The sequence below is a fragment of the Gnatocerus cornutus genome, chromosome 7 (assembly GCF_029298725.1).
Source record: "Gnatocerus cornutus isolate USDA-ARS CGAHR chromosome 7, icGnaCorn1.1, whole genome shotgun sequence".
NCBI lineage: Eukaryota > Metazoa > Arthropoda > Insecta > Coleoptera > Tenebrionidae > Gnatocerus > Gnatocerus cornutus.
In genome coordinates this window covers 17,943,589-17,967,680 of record NC_142239.1, presented here as the reverse complement: position 1 = coordinate 17,967,680, position 24,092 = coordinate 17,943,589, and the positions used below count along the sequence as shown (strand labels likewise).

At 32.9% G+C, this 24,092-nt stretch overlaps 2 protein-coding genes across 3 annotated transcripts; both read right to left on the bottom strand.

Moving 5' to 3' along the window:
• Window positions 1-356: 356 nt before the first annotated feature.
• LOC148171977 (homeobox protein unc-4-like) lies at window positions 357-21,101 on the bottom strand. Of its 2 annotated transcripts, XM_088041730.1 has the most exons (4): window positions 20,463-21,101; window positions 8,547-8,606; window positions 6,065-6,255; window positions 357-1,246 (listed from the first exon to the last, which is right to left on the bottom strand). In XM_088041730.1, exons 1-4 carry the CDS (start codon window positions 20,707-20,709, stop codon window positions 803-805), a joined length of 942 nt encoding a protein of 313 aa, XP_087897856.1. In that variant the 5' UTR covers window positions 20,710-21,101; the 3' UTR covers window positions 357-802. The 2 variants fall into 2 exon arrangements, with proteins under 2 accessions (XP_087897856.1, XP_087897857.1); XM_088041731.1 differs by lacking the exon at window positions 8,547-8,606 and having other exon boundaries at window positions 20,463-21,093.
• An 815-nt stretch (window positions 21,102-21,916) lies between these two features.
• LOC148171976 (pfs47 receptor-like) lies at window positions 21,917-22,638 on the bottom strand. Its single transcript, XM_088041421.1, has 3 exons — window positions 22,548-22,638; window positions 22,305-22,501; window positions 21,917-22,265 (listed from the first exon to the last, which is right to left on the bottom strand). The coding sequence occupies exons 1-3, from the start codon at window positions 22,564-22,566 to the stop codon at window positions 21,975-21,977; spliced, it is 507 nt and encodes a 168-aa protein (XP_087897547.1). The 5' UTR covers window positions 22,567-22,638; the 3' UTR covers window positions 21,917-21,974.
• Between the last annotated feature and the right edge of the window lie 1,454 nt (window positions 22,639-24,092).

Here is a 24,092-nt window from a genome sequence, read left to right as displayed (position 1 = left end):
GATAAAAATGCGTTTTTTTTGTATTGATCACGCGTTTTAGCGCTTCAGTTTGCATCAGCCCACAAATCCGTTCTAAAATTTTTTTTTTATTTTTTATCTACAGTTGAAAAAGTTTCTAAAAAAATTCGGTTTCATATTTTTATATTCTTTAGTTTCTAATCTTTTTGGTATTTTCTTTTATTTGGTTCTTCATCCCCTTCTGAATATATTTCTTGTATTGCTAGTTTTGTTAATTCAGCATTGTTTTCGTATCTTCTTATTTCTTTTTTGGATAAAGGATAAGAGATTTAGAAGTTAGAAATTTTAGGAATGTTTAGTATAAATAGAAGAGAGTGATAAAAATAAAACTCCATTGCCTCGAATAAATAATATATTTATCATCATACTTAATTATTTTGATATATTAGTACTGCAGATCACTGATAGGAATACATTTAAAGCTTGATAACAATATTGTTTACTTCCAATTGAGTTGTAGTTTTCGTTGTCGAATTTGTTAAGAAGAAAACAATAAATAACAACAGTCTGAGACATAATAATTCCAGTGTGGTAATAAAAATATTGTTACCCAGTTTCTGGAACATGAACTTAACTAAAACAGGACGACATGCACGAAGAGTCTATTCTAAACAGTTTGAACTTGCTGGATGTATTGCTGTACTATGTGTTCTATAGGGTCATTTATACACAGGGTCTTATCCTATATGTACAAACAAAATAAATACCGCCAAAGTGATATGCCGCCGCACCGCGCCGCCACTAAAACTACATTATTGCACACGACGTTTCGCGTTGTCCATCTTCAGGTATTTAACAACGACTCTATACTGAACGGATTGAGTCTCCTGCTTTTGTCATCGTTGGCGGCGGTTAAATCCACCCCTTCCGTAACAGACGAGAATCCTTGCTCCGAACAAGAGTAATTCTCCGATTCTGCGCCCGAATCTCCTACAACGTCTATATCGCTATCACTGTCCATGCCCTCGGCGCCCCTTTGAGCCAAATATTCGCGTTTTAGGGACACTAAATCGACGGCGATGCCTTTAGCGCGCAGCTTCCGTGCTTGACGCTCGAGAGCTTTTTGGAGCTTTTTCCTGCGGCGAGCTCGTTCACGGGCTCGGAGTTCTGCGGGAGGGATTGGTTCGCCAGAGCAGGACTGGGGGTGGGCGTTGTGGGCTGGTCGGCCGGGACCCTTTTTTGTGTGCTCCTTTTTGCGCCACTTCGCGCGGCGGTTCTGGAACCACACCTGCAAAAAAAAGAATTTCATTATTTCCATTTTTACACATTACAATTTATTCTTAGCTATATTAACACATAACGAAAATGTAAAAGCCAAATGTTGAATTATAAAATTATAGAACAAAAGAAAAAAAATACATTCAAATCTGGCGGTTCTATTGCTTACTGTTTCAATAAAAATAGTAACTTTGGTATTTGTATCGCTACAGCAATAAAATTTTGAGGCGTTCTTCTTTTGGACTTACTTATTAACTGTATCAAATGACAAGGTTATAGAGCAAACATGAACAATTTTACAATTTTTTGTTTTAAAACAAACCAAAATTTTACGTTTTTTTTTGAGTAAAATTTGTAATTCTGGCAGTTTTATCACTACAGCAATAAAATTTAGGGATCTTCTTCTTATCGACTTACTTATTGACTGTACCAAATGACAAGATTATAGAGCAAACATGGCAAATTTGAAAATATTTTATTTTAGAACAAACCAAACATTTACATTTTTCTTGCAATAATTTTTTTAATTCTGGTAGTTTTACAACAAAAAGTGTAACTTTGGTAGTTGTATCGCTACAGCCATAAAATTTGGCAACGTTCTTCTTTTGAATTTACTTATTGACTGTACCAAATGTCAAGATTATAGAGCAAACATGAAAAATTTTAGAAATTTTTATTTTGGAATGAACCAAAAATTTACATTTTTTTTAAATAAAATTTGTAATTCTGACAGTTTTATCGCTACAGCAATAAAATTTGGGGATGTTCTTTTCTTGGACTTACTTATTGACTGCACCAAATGACCAGGTTATAGAGCAAACATGGAAAATTTTAGAAATTTTTATTTTAGAATGAACCAAAAATTTACATTTATTTTTCAAGAAAATTTGTATTTTTGGCAGTTTTATCGCTACAGCAATAAAATTTGGGGACGATCTTCTTTGGGACTTTCTTATTGAATATCCCAAATGACAAGATTATAGAGCATACATGGCAAACTTTTGAAATTTTTATTTTAGAACGAACCAAAAATTTACATTTTTTTTTTCAACAAAAATTGTAACTTTGGTACTTTTATAGCTACAGCAATCGAATTTACGGTTGTTCTGCTTTTGGTACTTATTAACTATACTAAATAACAAGATTATAGAGCTAACAAGGAAAATTAAAAAAAAAATTGAATGAACCAAATATTTACATTTTTTTTTTCATTAAAATTTGTAATTTTGGTAGTTCTATCTCGACAGCAATCAAATTTGGGGATCTTCTTCTTTTCGACTTACTTATTAAAAATTTTATATTTTTTTTCAACAAAAAGTGTAACTTTGGTAGTTTTATCGCTACAGCAATAAAATTTAGGAATGTTCGTTTATTGGATTTACTTATTAACTGTACCACATAACAAGATTATAGAGCCAACAAGGAAAATTTTAGAATTTTTTATTTTAGAACGAACCAAAAATTTACAGGTACATTTTTTTTTTAAATTTGTAACTCTGGCAGTTTTATTGCTACAGCAATAAAATTTGGTGACGTTCTTTTTTTGGACTCACTTATTGACTGTACTAAATGATAAGATTATTGAGTAAACATGGCAAATTTTAAAATATTTTATTTTAGAACGAACTAAAAATTTACATTTTTCTTGCAATAAAATTTGTAATTCTGGCAGTTTTATTGCTACAAACAAAATTTGGGGACGTTTTTCTTTTGGACTTACTTATTGACTGTACCAAATGTCAAGATTGTAGAGCAAACATGAAACATTTTAGAAACTTTTATTTTGGAATGAACCAAAAATTTACATTTTTTTTTAAATATAATTTGTAATTCTGGCAGTTTTATCGCTACAGCAATAGAATCTGGGGACGTTCTTTTTTTGAACTTACTTATTGACTGGAGCAAATGACAAGATTATTGAGCAAACATGGCAAATTTTAAAATATTTTATTTTAGAACGAACTAAAAATTTACATTTTTCTTGCAATAAAATTTGTAATTCTGGCAGTTTTATTGCTACAGCAATAAAATTTGGGGACGTTCTTCTTTTGGACTTGCTTATTGACTGTACCAAATGACCAGATTATAGAGCAAACATGGAAAATTTTAGAAATTTTTATTTTGGAATGAACCAAAAATTTACATTTTTTTTTTCAAGAATAATTGTAACTTTGGTACTTTTATAGCTACAGCAATCAAATTTAGAGTTGTTCTGCTTTTGGACTTACTTATTAACTATACTAAATAACAAGATTATAGAGCTAACAAGGAAAATTAAAAAAAAAAAATTAGAATGAATCAAATATTTACATTTTTTTTTCATTACAATTTGCAATTTTGGTAGTTCTATCTCGACAACAATAAAATTTGGGGACTTTTTTTTTGAAATCACTTAATAACTATACTAAATGACAAGACTATAGAACAAACGAGAAAAATTTTACAAATTTCCATTTTAGAATGAACCGAAAATTTACATTTTTTTTTTCAATAAAAACTGTAACTTTGAAAGTTTTATCGCTACAGCAATAAAATTTGGGCATATTCTTCTTTTATTTCTTAATATATCTGTACCAAATGACAACAAAATTTTAGAACGAACCAAAAATTTCAATTTTTGTTCAACAACTTGTAGTTATAGCGTTACAGCAATATAATTTGAGGAAGCTAATGTCTTCCGCATTCACTTACTTATTAACTACACCAAGTTATGAAACTCAAGAGCAAAAAATTAATTTTTGAACGAATCAAAGTTAATGTTTCAGATTCTGTCTAATGTATTTTTTTTTAATTTTGGATGCGGAAAAAATAGTTAAAAAATGGCATCTTGGCTTTCATATCGTCAAGAATTTAGAAAAAGACTTTGAAGTCGCCGCCTGCCCCTTCACAGTCCCGTCGAAACGGTCGGTTCTGGCTAATTAAGATAATTATCGTTTAGCGAGGTGTAAATCTCGAATGTCAGAGAATGGACATTAATTTGATCTACGTACAGTACTTTTCGATTTACGAAGTTCTGTTTTATGACGCTATCTACACAATTTATCTACTGTTATCTTGTTTTTACTGGTAATAAACCGATTTCTATTATTGGCCGAGCTGTTTTTTACTCAACAAATTTATTGTACGAGTTTGATAAAAGTGTGTTCCAAAAAAGCCCTTTCCACGTCTCTTTATCGGGCAAAAGTTTGCACCGCCCGCCGATAAGAAGTTGTAGGTAATGGCAAGCGAGTTAAACGTGCTAATTGTTATCTTGATAAGCCCAATTAATATTTCAGCTCGCGATCAGATAACGAGCAAAGAATTAATTGTTGTTAGTTTGGCCGTAAATCACTGCTAAAGTTAAACCTTGTCAGTGAAGGCTCAAATATCTCTCACGAACAAAACGTACAGCTGCCAGTTTATCCAATAAGCCTCTTCATTTTGTTCTACACGTGTATTCCGCGTCTTTATCTCTCTCATAATCCTTCCTCGTGTTGAAATAAAAGAGAAAACGCGACGCGCTCGCACGAATTAATGAAAATTAGCCTCAGTTTGGCCAATATTGCTCTGCGTCACGCTAGCTAGCACCCCAAAGGCACACCACTATAATTAACATGGTAATTTGGGGGCGTGATGTTGGCTGTATGTCTTACTGGCGTGTAGTGGCTAGCCTGGCGCAGGTTGAGCCGTTTACACGGCGCCCTAGGGCTCATTTTGGCGCTATCATCTCTAGTATCACGGTAGTAGTTTATTATAATTGCATGATATACATATAAATTGATTGTGCTAAGGTTGATGACTTCATATGTGCTGCATAAGAGCGATGATTACTTTATTGGACGAATAAATTCAGATCCTCGTTACCTGCGAGCTCCCGGTTTACTTCTTTTACTGATCAATTGCCAACACCTGTGCAACTACACCAATTTACATAACGTGCGAGAACTTAATTGGATGTCGTTGCCACTTGCTCAAAGAGCCGATCCTAAACTTGCAAATGGCCCAAATTGGCCGACCAAGTGAGGAGCCGCGGACGGCACAAAACGCCACGAACCCGACATATTTCTATTTGCATTTTTATCACGATTTTTCGTGTGCACTTCAGATGGATTTTAAATGAGTTATTATTTCTCCATTATTCTCGTTTGTAACTCGTTTAATAACATTACCCGCACTTCTATTAACGCGAGTTTTGTAACACACTGCCGCCTCTACCACTGTAATTATTTTCCTATTACGTTTCCAAGAGAAACTCGATCGTACATGTAAATACAAATCAATTTTAATGGATTTATCTAAATTAATTTGTTCCAAGGCGAAGGCGGTTAGTTAGTGCCCGCAAAATTCAATCCGGGAAGTTCGATAACGATCTCGAATGACCGGAAAATTCCGGACGCGGCGAAATTCGGGACGTTTATCGGAAAACTTTGCCAATTTACATTTATCTCCACCCGGATGCTAGACCAAATTCTATTTCCGGAACACATTTTTGGTAATTAAAACGAAAAAAAACTGTTTCTAATATTCTTTTACTGCACCCCCGCTCGGCACAAAACCGAATCCCTCCACTTCCTGTTATTTCGACTTTGATTGTGTTAAATCCCCGGTCGACACTTCCACCGATTTGAATAATGCCGGGGTGTAGGGGGTGAGATCAGCACTCCCATCAATTTAAAAACAATAGACATATCTGCGAGCTTATGGTGGAAACGGTGGTCAATATAGCGAGTTTAGTGTGTATCACAGTGTAATCTTGAGGGTTTTCGATCGATCTCGAGGGAGAAAACCTCTTCTTCACCCTCGTTCAACCTTGCTGACCTCAACGTTTGTTCGAGAAAAAGTTACTTACAGCCACCCTGCTTTCTTTCAAGTCCAGTCTCATTGCGAGCGCCTCCCTCATGAACACGTCGGGGTAGTGGCTCGCTAAGAAGGCTCGTTCGAGTTCTTCTAATTGCCAACTGTTGAAGTTGGTTCGACTTCTTCGGCGTTTCGATGCGGCGCTTTCGGAATCGGCGCCTTCGCCACTGCTGCCGGCGCCCCCTGGAAATAATGCGATTGTGTATTGTAATAATGCGATGGGGTTTCATGTTTACTTGCGGTAAATCACAGGGCAAATGAGGAAATGGTCGGACATTTTAACTTTTAGAACAAACCAAAAATTTCATTTTTTTGAATATTCTAAGTAAACTTTGATTTTGGTAGTTTCTGAGGCTAGTATTTTGGAATTATTTCGTAACTATACCAAATTACAACATTACATAAAAAGTGAGATAATTTTTAGAATTTTTTTATACAACGCATGAAAATGATCTTTTTTTATACAAGCTGTAATTCTGGTAGTTCTATTGCTACATTAATAAAATTTGGGGAGATTATTCTTTTGGACTAACTTTAAAATTGTACCAAATGACAAGATTATAAAGCAAACTAAATTTTTTTTAGAAATTTTTATTTTAGAACGAACCAAAAATTTACATTTTTTTCAATAAAATGTGCAATTCTAGTAGTTTTATTGCTACATCAATAAAATTTTGGGGGACTCTTTTGGACTGACTTATTAACCTTACAAACTGCCAAAATTTAAGAGCAAACGAGAATTTTTTTAGAAATTTTTATTTTAAATCGGCAAAAAAACACGTTTTTTTTCAGTAAAATTTGTAATACTGGTAGTTCTATTGCTACATAAATAAAATTTTGGGAGATTACTTTTTTGGACTTGATAACTGTACCAACTGATTAAATTATAATTTGCTCTATAGAGCAAATGAGAATTTAAAAAAAAATTTAGACGAATCTAAAATTTACATTTATTTTTTTCAATAAAATCTGTAACTTTGGTATTTCTATTCTTATAGCAATTAAATTTGGGGACGTTACTGGATTAGACTTACTGATTAACTGTATTAAATTACAGGAGTACAAAGCAAACAAGACATTTTTTAGAAATTTTTATTTTAGAACGCATTATTAAAAATTTACATTTTTTTTGCAAAAAAAATTGTAACTTTAGAAGTTCCATTGGTACAGTAATCAAATTTGCGCATACTATTCTTTTGGACTTCCTTATTAACAGACTCAAATGACAAGATTATAGACCAAACAAAAAAGTTTTTAGAAATTTTTATTTTATAACGAACCAAAAATTTTGCGGTTTTTTCCAATAAAATCTGTAACTTCAGCAGTTCTGTTGCTACAGCAATAAAATTTGAGCACGTTACAGTTTCGGACTTAGTTATATTAACTGTACTAAATGGCAAGATTATAAAACAAACAAAAAATAAAAAAGAATTATATTAGAAGAAACCAAAAATTTGCATTGTATTTTGAAACAACTTTGGTAGTTTTATTGCTACAGCTATAAAATTTGGAGAGATTATTTTTTTGGATCTACTTATAACCTGTATTAACTAACAAAGTAATAGACCAAATGAGAAAATTTTTAGAAATTGTTATTTAGAACAAACCAAAATTTTATTTTTTTTTTCAATACAATCGGTAATTTTGGTAGTTCTATTGCTTCAGCATGTTACTTTTTTGGACTTATTTATTAACTGTACTAAAGGACAAGATAATAAAGCAAACGAGAAAAGTTTTTGCAATTTTTATTTTAGAACCAACCAAAGATTTGCATTACTTTTCAATTAAATCTGCAACGTTGGTTGTTTTATTCCTACAGCAATAAAATTTGGGGAGTTTATTCTTTTTGAGTTACTTATTAACTGTAGTAATTAACAAAATTTTAAAGCAAACGAGAAATTTTTTAGAAATTTTTATTTTAAAACGAACCAAAATTTTACTTTTTTTTAAATAAAATCTGTAAGTTTGGTAGTTCTATTGCTACAGAAATAAAATTTGCGGAGGTTACTCTTTCAGACTTACTTATTAACTGCACCGAATGAGAAGATTAAAAAACAAACGAAAAAATTTTGAGAAATTTTTATTCTTAGAAAGACTGAAAATTTTTCCCGTTTTTTTAATAATATTTTAATAAAATTTGTGATTCTCATAATTATAATGATGTAGCTAAAAAATTTGGGGAAGTTACTACTTAAAAATTGTCCCAAACTACAAAACTGTAGACCACAAATTACAAATTGAGGAAATTTTCTTTTTGAAGCCGAACTCAAAATATAATAAATTGATAATAAATTCTGCAATTCAAACACATATGATACTAAAATAATGAAATTTAGTGAAAATAGTATATTGGATTTGTTTATTACAGTTTTACAATTATAAACAAGAAGAATCGGAAATTTTCCAGATAAAGTTGAAAAGCGGACAAAATATTTTGAAAAGGTGAAAGCAACCGAAAAAAGGAACTGACTTACTTAAAATTAAACGTCTTATCATTTCTTCTGCCCGAAAACTGGGAAACGAGGAATCCATCACTGAAATTAGATTTTATCAATCGAAATTTAGTCTTTTCTAAACGAATTAATTCCTGTCCCAACTACTACAAACAATTGTTAGAAACCCATTTGTCAAAAAGTTTCCCAATGATTTTGTTCCACTCGAAATACCGTCAATCTTATCTCAATTTGCATAATAGCTTTGAGCTTTTAAACCAGAGAAAGTCCCACAAAATAATCAATTAAATCCACTTCACATATTTCTTGTTAAATGTCGAGGTTCATTGCAGTGATAAAAAAAATCTTTTCACTTGAGCGCTCGCGAATCGATCTACTTGGCCATAAATTTGTTTGAGTCAATTTGCAGATGTCTGACGAATAAATTTATGCATTGAAATATTAAGTTGTGTTCTCGCTTATAATGTTATAAACATGTCTAAATGTGAAGTCGGCTGAAATTATGTGTAATCAGAAGTAAATTGGATTTTAATATCGCCTCAGCGCGCCTTCAGAGAAAGAAAAGTGCTAGTGGTGGAGGATAATGGCTTCATCATTCGCAGGACTTTTGGTTTTGATTCGAGTTTAATCGATATCGTCTAGCCCCGATTTATATTACAATCAATTTTATCGAAACAATGGAATTACCAGGGATTTATGCCCAAATTTGAGCTAAACCGGGCGATCAATGTTTACGGTTTCAACCATTCATAATTTGTCGTTGTCGAATTGAATCGCTTTCAATTGTTCGCTGATTTATTTTCGCCGATGTGCAACTCGCAATTTCATTGGCCGACGGATATACAGTAATGCCAACTGAACGGACAAATCACCATGTTTAGCTGCTAATGTCGGCCTTTATCAATTTGTAACGATTACAGTTAGCACCGTATCATTAACGCCGCTAATAGTTTGTTAGTTTGATCGGTTTTATGGGATGGAATTGCTGAGGGCTAATTTGCATTTTCCGCTTCGATGCTAGAAAAAAACGGGATAAATTACATTCATTCGGATTTTACTAAAGTTGGGGGTCGTCACAAACTGAACTTATTCAATTTGGAGGAGAATTTGCGTCAACAAGTTGCAAATTTGTGGGAGACTTTTCGGCAACTTCGATTTTATTATTGCGGGGAATTTAAAGGTTTAATGCGGCGGTTCTCAACCTGCTTTCAGCATTTCATTTTGATCCTTTAAAATGAAAATTTGTCAATCGTTTTGCACTTTTCTTTGCATTTTATCAAAATTTGTACCTACTTCTGACAAGGGTAACACCAAAGCAATAAAGTTTGTAGAGTCTAATCCTTTAAGCTTGTTTAATTATAAAATGCCAACTCCTAAATTACAAATTTTGGAAAATTTACTTGTGAAATCGAAGTAATAATTTCTGAATTTATACTAAAATCTCCAATTCTGGCAAGGATAACGCTAAAGCAATGAAATTTGTTGAGTTGGCTATTTTAGTTTTACTTATTAATTGTGCCAAATGATAAAATTATAGCACATAAATTACAATTTTTTTTAAATTTTATTTTGAAGCCAAAGTTTTGAATTAAAATCTCTAATTCGGGCTAAAGCAATAAAATTTAGTGAGTTTACTAGTTTAGTTTTGCTTATTAATTATGCCATATTAGAAAATTATTACACATGAATTACAAATTTTGGAAAATTTTATTTTGAAGCTAAAGCAAAACTTTCTGATTTGGAATTAAAATCTATAATTCGGGCAAGGATAACGCTAAAGCAATAAAATTTCCTGAGTTTACCAGTTTAGTTTTGCTATTAATTATGCCAAATTAGAAAATTATTACACACTAATTACAAATTTTGGAATTTTTTATTTTGAAGACGAAATAAAAATCCTCCAAATTTATATTAAAATCTACAAATTTAGCAAGGATAACGCAAAATCAATGAAATTTGGTGCGTTTACTATTTTGGATTTCCTGATGAATTGAGCCTAATTATAAATTTCTAGCACATAAATTACAAATTTTAGAAAATTTTATTTTGAAGTCAAAGTAAAACTTTCTGATTTGGAATTAAAATCTCTAATTCGGGCAAGGATAACGCTAAAGCAATAAAATTTCGTGAGTTTACTAATTTAGCTTTGCTTATTAATTATGCGAAATTAGAAAAGTATTACACATTAATTACAAATTTTGGAATTTTTTATTTTGCAAATGAGATAAAAATTCATCAAATTTATATTAAAATCGGCTATTCTGACAAGGATAACGCTAAAGCAATGGAATTTTATCAGTTTATTACTTTGAATTTTGTTCTAAATTGTGCCAAGTTAGAAAAATACAACACCTAAATTACAAATTTTGGAAAATTTAATTCTGAAACCGAAGTAATAATTTCTTAATTTACATTAAAATCTCCAATTCTGGCAAGGATAACATTGAAAGAATGAAATTTCGTGAATTAACTGCTTTAGTTTTGCTTATTAACTGTGCGAGATTAGAAACTTATAACGCATAAATAACAAATATTGGATTGTTTTATATTAAAGACGAAATAAAAATTCTCCAAATTTATATTAAAATCTGCAAATTTGGCAAGGATAACGCAAAAGGAATGAGATTTGGTGAGCTTACTATTTTGGATTTCCTGATGAATTAAGCCTAATTACAAATTTATAGCACATAAATTACAAATTTTGGAAAATTTTATTTTGAAGCCAAAGTAAAAATTTCTGAATTTCTATTAAATTTTCCAAATCTGGCATAGATAACATTGAAGCATTAAAATTTAGTCAGTTTACTAGTTTAGTTTTGCTTGTTAATTATGCCAAATTAGAAAATTATTACACATTAATTACAAATTTTCGAATTTTTTATTTTGAAGATGAGAAAAATTCTCCAAATTGATATTAAAATCTGCAATTTTGACCAGGAAAACGGTAAATCAATGGAATTTTATCAATTTATTACTTTGAATTTTCTTTGTAAATTGTGCCAAGTTTGAAAAATACAACTCCTAAATTACAAATTTTGGAAAATTTAATTTTGAAACCGAAGTAATAATTTCTGAATTTATATTAAAATTTGGAATTCTGGCAAGGATAACATTAAAGCAATGAAATTTCGTGAGATGACTACTTTAGTTTTGTTCATTAGTTGTGTCACATTAGAAAATTATTACACATAAATAACAAATTTTGGATTTTTTTTTATTAAAGATGAGGTAAAAATTCTCCAAATTTATATTAAAATTTGCAATTCTGACAAGGATAATGCTAAAGCAATAAAATTTGGTCAGTTTATTATCTTGAATCTTCTTGTAAATTGTACCAAATTAGAAAATTATAACAGATGAACTACAAATTTTGGAATTTTTTTATTTTAAAGACGAAATAAAAATTCTCCAAATTTATATTAAAATCTGCAAATTTGGCAAGGATAACGCACAAGGAATAAAATTTGGTGAGTTTACTATTTTGAAATTCCTGATGAATTAAGCCTAATTAAAATTTATACCACATAAATTACAAATTTTGGAAAATTTTATTTTGAAGCCACAGCAAAAATTTCTGAATTTATATTAAAATTTCCAGTTCTGGCAGATAACATTGAAGCATTAAAATTTAGTCAGTTTACTAGTTTAGTTTTGCTTATAGTTTTTTAGGCTTTTATTTTCTTTTATATTTACTTATAGGCTTTTAGTTTAGTTTGTGCCGAAATATAAAATTATAACACATGAATTACAAATTTTGGAATATTTTATTTTGAGAACGAATTAAAAATTTTCAAATTATTTATTAAAACCTTCAATTCTGGCAAGGATAACATTAAAGCAATAAAATTTTGTCAGTTTATTAGTTTAGTTTTGCTTATTAATTGTGCCGAATTAGAAAATTATAACACATGGATTACTAATTTTGCAATTTTTATATTGAAGATAAAATAAAAATTCTCCAAATTTATATTAAAATCTGCCATGCTGGCAATGATAACGCTTAAGCAATGGAATTTTATCAGTTTATCACTTTGCATTTTCTTGTAAATTGTGGCAAGCTAAAGAAAAATTTCTGAAATTATGTTAAAATCTCTAATTGTGGCAACGATAAATTAATAGAATTTGGTGAGTTTCTAGCGCATAAATTACAAATTTTGTATTTTTTCCGCAGTCAAAGTAAAAAAGTCCTAAAAACCAGCAAAGCAAAATGCCTTTGGAAACATTTTGTTCCTTCTGGTTCCCTGCCTTTATTTTAATGTAATTTATGGTGGATATGGTCGAATTTGAATGCGTAATTTCACCGTGTCGTGTAGACACGAAATCGCGAGAATTATAACATAAGATAAAATGAAACGAATTGTTTTTGTCTAGACGTCTGGAGCGCACAGATTTGCCCAAAGATTAATTCCAGCAATTTTTTCCTACTGTACATAGAGCGAGCATGTTCTTCTCTCCCCCATCTTCCACCTTCGTAAACTTTCTCGTTGCAGTGGCAATAAATCACAGCGCCGCTTCCAGATCCGGCAAACAAGTCCAAAAGTTTTAATTTAACGTCTAGGCCCCATAATTTCATAACTCCATCTTGTTGTCTCATATATTCCCCAAGCAATATAAGCACATTTCTATTTCGTATAAAACAGAACAGAAGTTTATCTTGACCATATATCAGCGTCTGGCTAGACGGCAATTCCAAAAATTGAATAAATCAAAGCTCTATAATCATTCTTTCCAGAGAGTCGAAATTCGTTTGCTATCTCTTTATTATACTTATCTCGAAATTTCTATTTTCCGAGACGAATTGAATCTATATATCATATTGCTATTCGCAAAAGCGGTCAACGAAATATGGAATTATACGCATTCGACATGGACTCTTATCACAGATCGAAAAATATAAAAGGAAATTGGACGCTTTTATCTGATCGACTTTATAGAGGGTTAATTGAATCATAAATCCGCTAGTTTGGATTAATTGCGAGCTTTAAGTGTTGGGTTTATGTGGTAAAATAGGACTTGAACTTGCACATCCACGGTCATTGAGGTCGCGTCTTGGAGAGAAGTTAAGAGAAATTAAACGGAAAACGTCGTTGGAATTTAACATAAATCAGACGCGCAGCACAAAAACGAACGAGGAAACGCATTTGCAATTACGGGTACAAATTATAAGCCATGAATGAGCTTTCAAGTGTCTAAATTTTCATTTTTTCTAGGTTGGTAGTCTTCAGTGGCGATAATCGCAGTGTAAACAAGAACATCGCCTCTTGATTCCTGTTCATTTAGCATCGAAATCCTGCGAGTCCTAATGACATGCACCCCCGAGGTTGGTTTTAACCAACGCGCTGCTATAATGTAGCGGTAAATTGAGTGAGGGTTTCATCCCCCAGTTGAGCTATCACCCCCTCGAGTCCCATTTACCAGCCAGACTCTATTATTATTGTATAGAACAAATCAGAAGGTTAGCGTAGAGTGGCCTAATACCAATATAAATCATCAAGAAATAAAAATGTAACTTGGGATTTGCGAAAGCTCGAGGGTTTGTTTTCATAGGGTAAATGGCTTGTTGTGCGTTTATTGATGAAGTGCAAAAATAAAATCACGACTGGTTATTAATTCAGACCCGTCCGTCCTCGAAAATCAATTAGAATGCATGAGAAAAAAAACATCAATAATTCAGGACGGTAATGAAAAATTCAAGAGGCATTTTTACCAAGTCGCTTCAGCGGTTTTTGTTTTTTCAGTCGCTTGATTCTGAATCAATTTGCAAGAGATTCCATCTCGTCATAATTATGTATTCAAGGCATATTTCAAGTTGGCTTTTTCTTGTTTCGCAGACTTTACGACCACGTTGTAATTATTTCTTGATAATATTTAAATGCGAACTCTTAATCTTTTTATGGCGCATGTGATTAAAACAGCACTTTTCGAACCGGAAATTCCATATAACAACCAAAGAGATATTTAATCCATTTTTAACACACATTTTACAAAAAGAGACATTTAATTAATTACGCCATTAACGTCAATTACTTGAACAACTAATTATGCAAACAACTGTTTTACAGTTCTAAGACTTGACTGATAATTCCACTTCAAAAATTGCTAATAACAGAACATTGTTGCGTGCACATTCTGATGACAGCTCTGTGATAAATTACATTGATTGTTGTACAGGTAGCTGCTACGAACGTGATCATTTTTTAATCCACGATTACTCATTAAAGAGAAATTAGAATTTACCTCTCATTGGACGAGGCATTTTTCCTGTTCTAATTGGATTCCACTTCTTCAACACAACCAATTAACACATCGGCGGGAATTTTTAAAATCGCGTGTCAAGGAAACGCGCTTTCCAAAGTCTCATCGTTTGAACTTTAGATATTCAAAACCAATTATAATAACGATAAATCATATTTATTGTTTTGTAATTAATTATTAGACAGATAATAATTATTTTCGCATCTATTATTATTTGATTATAAACAATCTTCTTCATTGCAACATACTAATTAAATGTTAATTTAACAAAAAAATCATTGGAGGTGTCGCAAGAATTAATTAAATTACTATTTTAATTGAAACGTGGGGCAATTACAACGATCGAAATTGAATTAACGAAAAAAGAGAGGCAGGGATTGTGGTTTGAAGGCGAAATGATTTGCAGGAATTTCAGTTTGTACTGAAATTTCAGGCAAGTCATGAAAAGCTCTGAAATTTGGAAAATTAACTTACTGCTGTGGATTTCCTTGTAAATTGTGCCAAATTATAAAATTATAGCACATAAATTCCAAATTTTGGAAAATTTTATTTTTAAACCAAAAACTTTCTGAATTTGAATTTAGATCTCCAAAGAATGACTCCAAATCTTGCTTATTAAGTGTGAAAAATCAGAAAATTATAACACATGAATTACAAATATTTTAATCTTTTATTCTAAAAAGGAACTAAATATTCTCTACATTTATATTAAAATCTCCAATTCTGGCAAGGATAACATTAAAGCAATGAAATTTCGTGAGATGACTACTTTAGTTTTGTTCATTAGTTGTGCCACATTAGAAAATTATAACACATGAATTGCAAATTTAGGAATTTTTTATTTTGAAGATGAAATCAAAATTCTCTAAATTCCTATTAAAATCTGTAATTCTGGCAAGCATACTGGTAAAGCAATTAAATTTAGTGAGTTTTTTATTGGATTTTCTTGTAAATTGTGTCACATTAGACAATTATAACAATTTTTGAAAAATTAGTTTTGAAACCGAAGTAATAATTTCTGAATTTGAATTCAAATCTCTAATCTTGGCAAGGATAACATCAAAGCAACGAAGTTTCGTGAAAAGTCTACTTTAGTTTTACTTATTAATTGTGCCAAATTAGAAAATTAAAACACATAAATTACAAATTTTGGATTTTTTTTAAATGAAATAAAAATTCTCCAAATTTATATTAAAATCTGCAAATTTGGCAAGGATACTGAAAAGCAATGAAATATTAAGAGTTTTACATTTTGGATTTCCTGATAAATTGTGTCAAATTATAAAATTATAGCACATAAATTACAAATTTTGTAAAATTTTATTTTGAAGCCAACGTAAAACTTTCTGAATTTAAATAAAAATCTCCAGTTATAGGAAGGATAACTCAAAAACAATGGAATTTGGTGAGTTTACTACTTTGGTTTCGCTTATTAAATGTGAAAAATTAGGAAATTATAACACATGAATTACAAATTTTAGAATCTTTTATTCTGAGATCGAAGTAAAAATTCTCTAAATTTGTATTAAAATCTCCAATTCTGGAAAGGATAACGCTAGAGCAATAATTTGGTGGGTTTATTACTTGTTCTTTTTTGTAAATTGTGTCAAATTAGAAAAATATAACTCCTAAATTACTAATTTTAGAAAATTAGTTTTGAAACCGAAGCAATAATTTCTGAAATTATAGTAAAAGCTCCAATTCTGGCAAGGATAACATTCAAGCAATGAAATTTGGTGAGTTGACTACTTTAGCTTCGCTTATAAATTGTGCCAAATTAGAAAATTATAACTCCTAAAATACTAATTTTGGAATATTTAATTTTGAAACCAGAGTAATAATTTCTGAATGTATATTAAAATCTCCAATTCTAGCAAAGCAATAATATTTGGTGAATTAACTATTTCAGATTTGATTATAAATTGTGCCAAATTATATCACAATTATTGCTCATAAATTACAAATTTTGGAAAATTCTAAAGTCAAAATTTACTATTTTAATTGAAACTTGAGACACTTACAACGATCGAAATTGAATTAACGAAAATCGCGAGACAGAAATTGTGGTTCAGCTTGAAAGCGAAATGATTTGCAGGAATTTCTCGACGATAATTTTATACAAAAATGTTATTTCAGTTTGCACTGGGAATTCAGACCAGTCATCTTCTAATGGTAAGTCGCTCCAGCAGGAATTTACTCTTAAAAGAGACCTTATAATTGATGTTTCACTCAGAAAAATTTGCAACCGCCCTGAAAATTTACAAAGTTCTCTGGCAAAACGTTAAAATTTCGCTCACTCCTGTTGTTATCCTCCACTCGAAATCGCGGATTACCGCCCCTTTCAACGCGTATCAAAGTATATTAGCTCAGGATTACTGTTAATCTAATATTTCCCCGCAAACAATGTTTGCGACTACCCCATTACTTAAGGGATGCTAAATGCGTGCGAGGGAGAACCCAGCGATTTCCTCCCTGAGATTGTTATAGGAGAGGCTTATCACCGCCAACTTTCGGTTTTCGGGGGTGGCAACGCTCTTACTGTTAACTTTCCGAGCAAGGACGGGGTTGGAATAGAAATTAAGCTTGTTTTCAGTGGTAAATACCCTATTTGTTACGCGTGTCGCTTTTCATTTTATTTATTGGTTGCGGATTAGTCTAAAAGGCACGCGCAGGGGTTAGTAAGTAATTTATTAATTTCAAAGACAAACTTTGAAACGTAACTTCGTTGTTTTACTGGTTTACTTAGTAATTAATTTCTGCAGTAACAAGTTCCTTGTTCGCATGACAGACAAGTGCTGTCGATGGATTTAATGGTTATTAGCTTCGGGGTTGATTGCAATTTATTGTAATTATTTTCCTTAAATAATAACAATAAACTTGCCAACCTGTCGAACGCCGAGCACTTAATTAAGTCGTAAAAATGGCTACCAGGCGCTGTAATTAAGCCATTCAAATGTCGTGAAATTTTGCATTTACGATGAATTATAGTCACAGAACTGTAATTAGGACCTAAACTCGATGATTATCGACTAAACTCAAGAATTAAATGAAATTTGAGGGCTCAAAGAACAGAACAAACGCAAGAAATTCACCGTCATCTGCAGGAGTTTCCGTAAAACCAAATTATTGCAGGAATTTGCTCTTAAGTCAGTTTGAATCTTTGCAGGAATTTCCTATTGCTTCAATTTCACCAAAACAACACTGCACTTGCTATGGGGCAGGAATTCAGACTACTAATGTTTATTCATTGCTACAATAAATTCAACAAACTGCAGGAATTTCAGGTACATGACTGCATAAAAATTGATTAAGTACAGGCAAACATTTTAAAACTGAATTGAATAATAGCAGTATTGTTTGATTTGCTTGAATCTCTGATCGATACCAATTATGTAGCAGGAATTACTTAATTCAGGTAAATAATGTCCAGCAGGAATTTCATGCTCTTCATTGTCTTAAAAATAAATCTAATCCAACGTTTTAAGATATTCTCAATCGTAGTGCAGGAATTTCTAAACGAGAATTTTATGTAAAATGTAATATTCAGATTGCAGGAACAGGAATTCAGGCAATCATTTTGTTAAGCTAGAGCAGGATTTGCGTCTAAAAGGTACTAATTGAAGTGTGGACATTGACATTTCACTTGTTTCCACACCTTTTGCAGGAACTTCTTTGACGTAGCAGGAATAAAATAATTTGATTTTTAAGACTGGCAATTCCTACTTATCAGAGAACAAATTTTACTCTGATTTCTGCTCGTTCCCTTTAAAATTTTCTTGTCGCTTCATTTTTAGCATTTTCATAACCACAAGCTGCAGGAATTTTGTGATATAAAATATCTTCATGTTACGCCAGATAAAACATATCATTTGAGGCAGGAACTCACGAGAATAATGTTCACTCATTGTTCCAATAAACTGTGACATATGCAGCAGGAATTTCGCGTCGCTGTACAACAAATTGATATTTCAAAAGCGAATTTAGGTAGCTGCAGCACGAATGCAATAAAATTACTATGACAGAAAGTAAAGTCTGATTTGCAGGAATTTTGCAATGTTTAGTCGTTTGAGCAGGATTTGCTTTTTAAACTTTACCTGGTTTCAACACCTTTAAGATGTAGGCTTAATTTTTCAGCGGGGATAAAATAATTGGTGAAAGAGCCAATTCTGCAGCGAATTCACGAAGAATTTTTTCCTGCTGCATAGATATTTTCTTTTTATGACCGTTTAATTTGGGTTTAATGGGAGCAGGAGTTCAGATGAATAATGTTTAATCATTGTTACAATATTATGACTATGATAGACGCAGCAGGAATGTCCTCAAATCGCGAATTTAGTCTAGAACTGCGGTGATAAAATTGTGTTTTGTGTAACATATGCATGGCTCTTTGTGGTGCCCCCCCAGTTTCCTCCGTTTGCATTTCCGGCCCCTCCCCAAAAAATCAATTTTCCGTCCCATTAGTTTTGGGTGCTAAGTCTGTTGTGTCCGCTCCGTTGCGTCGGTCACAGACCAACGGAAAATAGAGCGTCCAGGTAATCTATTCTAGCAATATCAGCTAATTATATTATAAATGATAGCGTCGTTCGGATCCATTTATTATAACTGTGACACTTGACAACGTTGGCTCTAATTGAACAGAGTTAGAGCCGGCGTTGTATACGTGACTGTATTATTATCATTTCAATTATGCTTGAATTGATAATGCCATTTCGATTTATGTCGACACAGAATCGCTCACAATTTCCGTTCTGAACACATTTAATTACGGGAATTGAACGGAATTAATTCACACAAAGAAAGAAAAAATTAGCGAGTCCCACAAGGAACTCGTCTAGGCCCGCTCCTATTACATATAATCGCTGGTGATTTATGTGCAGATGTTATCGCCGCTGCGGTTATGGAAAATTTCATCTCCAACATGTGTTAAATTATAATAACTTAATGTATTGGCGAAATTGTGTTATTAAGTAACGAAATTAGTGCTCGGGCTAGGCGCTTTTCGAAGGCACGTTTTTGCAATAAATTCAGACAAAATTGGTTGTTGCAGGAATTTAATTGTGCAAGCAGTGAAAAACGAGCCGCAGGAAAACGGACAGAAGTCAGGTTCAAATTAATTTAATTGGGACTGCAGGAATCGAGACTGAAAAACTGTAATAACGAGCGAATTGTTAATTCTTAGAATCAACAGTTGAATTCAATTAATTCAAATGGTAAATTCAGGGTATTAAAACGATGCAATTGCATCAGGAATTGTGTTAAGTGGTAAACACGGCAGGAAGTTCTTTCAGTTCCTTTTACAAATTCGCAGGAAATTTTGTAGTTTCAGTAGCGTCTAAACAGAAGCTTGTCCAGAGCTGAAAAGCCTCATCATCTTGTAAGTTAATTTTTAATTTACACTCAAACCGGATACTAATAATTTGGTTTTTAATTCTAAACCATTAGACGGCACTTTTAATGATGGTTTAGTGGCGATGTTTCATTCGAAATTAATTTTATGGTTCCCCATTACTTTTTTTCTCCATTTTACAGCGCATAATATTAGCGCTTAGGACACACTATCTGGTTTTTTCGTCGTTATTAATTTCGAGTTTTTAATAACTTAATACAGACTTTATAATTGGGAGAGAAAAATTGATTTACACTCTTGTAAACCGGTTTACCGCTTTCGGGTGGTTTTCTTACCTTTCCCGTTGTGGGTTTCGCTGCCGCTGTCTTCCGACGGCGGCCCCGGCGGTGCTCTTATCCCGTGCCCAAGCCCCGGAGGATAACGCGGCCTGTTCAAGGGTGCAAAAGCTCCTGGCATGCTCAGTAAGCTCGCCGCTCCCGGAAACTGCAGCAAGGGGGCCCACGGCGGCCGCGGCGCCAGATGTGCCGCCGCCGCCGCATACAGCTGTAAAGGGGGCGGTAACACCCCCGATTCCAGCACCATACTGCTTAGGGGGTTCACCGTGAAACCGTCAAGTCAATCACTAAAATCCCCGGGATCTGATGCGTCCATCTTTGATGGTTCATGGGACACTGGTTACACTGTTTCACAACACTTTGTATGTTTCGCACCACGTTCACGTTTTTTCGGCCGATTCGCACTTTTTTTCCATGTGGTTATGAAAAGACAAGTGACTGCTGCGTGTCCGTTTTGTGTGCCTGTTGGAAGTTCACTAACATGAAGTGTGTGGGTTCACATAGAGGGCGGTACGGCTACCACCTCTTATTTAAGACCTCCTGATTGGGTTAAAAACGACACGCCTCCGCATGCTCCGCCCCAAAGTGCTGAATATCATTAGTAAAGTATGGGGTGATGCCAATATGTTTCTGTTATTTATTGTTTAGGGTTTGATGTGTTTTCGGTGTAGTTGAATTTGGATTTTTATTATTTTTTGATGGATTGATAGCGGCGCTCTTTTTTTGATTTATCGTTAATGAGATTTGAGGCTTTTTCGACTCGTATCACGAATTAATTTCTCTCGTGACGTCACGATAATTTGTCATTTTTAATATAACAACTAATTATCATATAGAGTTGTTTTGGAATTCATTCTGTGATAACACGACCTCTTTCACTAAATTTAAATTATAATTAACTTTTTTCGGCACGGACTAATTGAACAAAACATCTGGAATAACAAATTAATTTGTTATTAAAATTATTGCCGCTGCAAGGTAAATAAAAATATTACTAAAAATTGGATTTGGAGAAGACATAAAATTCGAAGTTATCAATAGACAGATGGCAAATTATTTAACATCTGCTAGAGAAGAATAAAACAAAAATATTTTCGAAATTTTCTCAAAAATAATTTTAAATTAAAAAAACAATTTCCAATTTAGCAACGGTACAATTAAACCAATTCTCTAATTTGGAAAATAAATAAATTGATGACATAACAACTCATTGTGAGAAAACACAAATTAAAGCAATAATTTAAAACTGGTTGCGTCCGCTAACGACTAGGCGTGGAAACATCTATTTACATAATAATAATCTAATTCTGTAAATAGAGTGAAGAAATTTATTTAAATCAATTTTTTACACTTTCCGGATTACTAATTGGCCAATGAAAAGTAAGCAATTGTATTTTAATTAGTTTGTTTTGAATTTCGCGCCCGAATTGTGCCGCGAAATTAAAACCACATCACCAGATTGCCCACAAATCACTATATTTGTTTTATTTATCAGTTCTCCAAAGCCGCAAACTATTTGATCTCGATATCAGCGACAGCGTTGTTATCAAACACCAAAATTTCGTACGACGCCATATTGACTTCCTTCTTCTTGTCGGGGAAGTACATCAAAGCTTTGCCAACATTGTAACCACAAACTTTCCCAACGACTACCCCTTCTTGGTACCACGCCCTCCCGATGTTCAAAATGTGGTCACTTTCATGCCCCCCCACAACTGGGTGCTTTTCTATGATCTGGACGTGGAGAGAACTGGCGTCTACGGGTATCCAAATGAACTTTTCGGGTTGAGAACTACAAAGAATCTGTTTTTTTTAGTGGGAGTCACTTGTAAGTCATGGTACTTTGATTCCTTTTGAAGAAGTGTGGAAGCCACCCCCGGAGGCGGAAACTGTCTGTTGCCCTTTGTAAATTGTCGTGGGGAGAAGACCATGGGTGTAGGCTAGAAGTTGGCCGATGTAAATAGGTTCTCCGTTTCGATCGGTACCACCGCGGATGGCGTCTTCGGGGATGTCGCCGTGGTAGTCCCGCCAATAATAGTCTTAAAATTTCGTTCATTTCAAGAGTTTAGTCTTTGGAAAACTCACCGAATCTTGGTGGTGTCATCTTCCCGAACTTCCGGACAGGTACTGATAGTGATAACGCTGTTAGTTCAAGATAAAGAGTGTTATCAGTGGACCAAGGATGTTTTTCTAATGCATTCTCAATGAAATTCACAAGAAACAATAATAAATCATTTTAGAAATCTTGCTTCCGACTTCCAATTTCATTGATATCCTTTTAAGCGATGTAAACGTCGATTATTAGCACCTTGAAACTGAACTTCCCTTCTGTTTTGTTGGCAAACCGGCGATTCGAGCCGCTGACTTAGCATTATATAAATATTCAGAACGATACAACGATCATCAATCATTTACTAAAGTGACCTGTCATTGTGCTATCCCTAACACCCTTTTTGTAAGCTGACGAGGTGTTGGGAAAAAAGACGGGGCGAAATTTATTGAACACATTTTTTCAATACACATCGATACGAGTACCTAGTAAAAAGAAGCCACCATCTCTTTTTCTTGGTACCCCACATTCCAACCAGTAAATGGAAGCTTGAAGTTTCGTCCTGAAGACAGACCAAATTAAACAGTTTTTATTTTTGTCCTTTTGTAGCCACAATGTATGCTTAAAGGTTATCTCAGAAGAGGTTATCTGTCTGGAATTAACATTTGTAATTTATAGGGACGTTTTATTGGTACCACTGATCCACATTTTCAACCCAACAAAGTAATTTTCGTTTGCGTGGTACTTATGGCTCATTAGAACTGGACTTTATAATTTTGAGCAATGCATGGAAAGATTCGCAGTGACCTCGGTACGACCTAAAATCCCCAGACCTTATCATACTGATAAAGAGTTCAAAAAATAACAACGAATCCCATGCAAAATATTTTATTCGTACCAACTGTACCACCCCAGGAAATAGTCAGAGGTACCACCCATTAATTTTAACTTCTAGATTTTAGTGCCACTGGATTACAGAATGAGAACTAACAGAAAAATAGTTATTTGTTTCACTAAGCTGGAAAATGTTTTTTTGAAAATGCGAGGAAAGTGTTGAAATCCGAGCCCGAAAGACGAGGATTTCAATGTCCAAAATTTTGTGCGTTAACAATAATTATTAACAGTTATTTATTCTGACTTTTGGTATGACTTTGAAACGTCATTTAAGGAAACTTTACCAGTGGACAAATAAATAAGTTGGAAGCCCAATATTCAAATCGAACAATTGAAGAATAAATTCAAATGTGTTTCTACAGATTTTTTATAAAACTTTACTTAATTAGTTTACCTTTATTATTTTCGAAGGTTTCCAAAACGGTACTGATTTAATTGACATTTATGCAGCGATGCCAATTTGCAAAATAAAACTAACTATTATAAATGCCACGTTTAACTGCCTAGTCATTGAAAAGGGTGATTTTCTGGCCGCAAATGAGTTACACAAATGCAATGAAAAATGACGAAGGCGCACAATAGTCATTTACGGACTCATTAAAGTCCATAAAATAAGTTTTTCTAGCCTCAATCCCAAAAAGTTGCCATAACAGCTAATAAAGCATAGTCGTTCTATACAACAATTA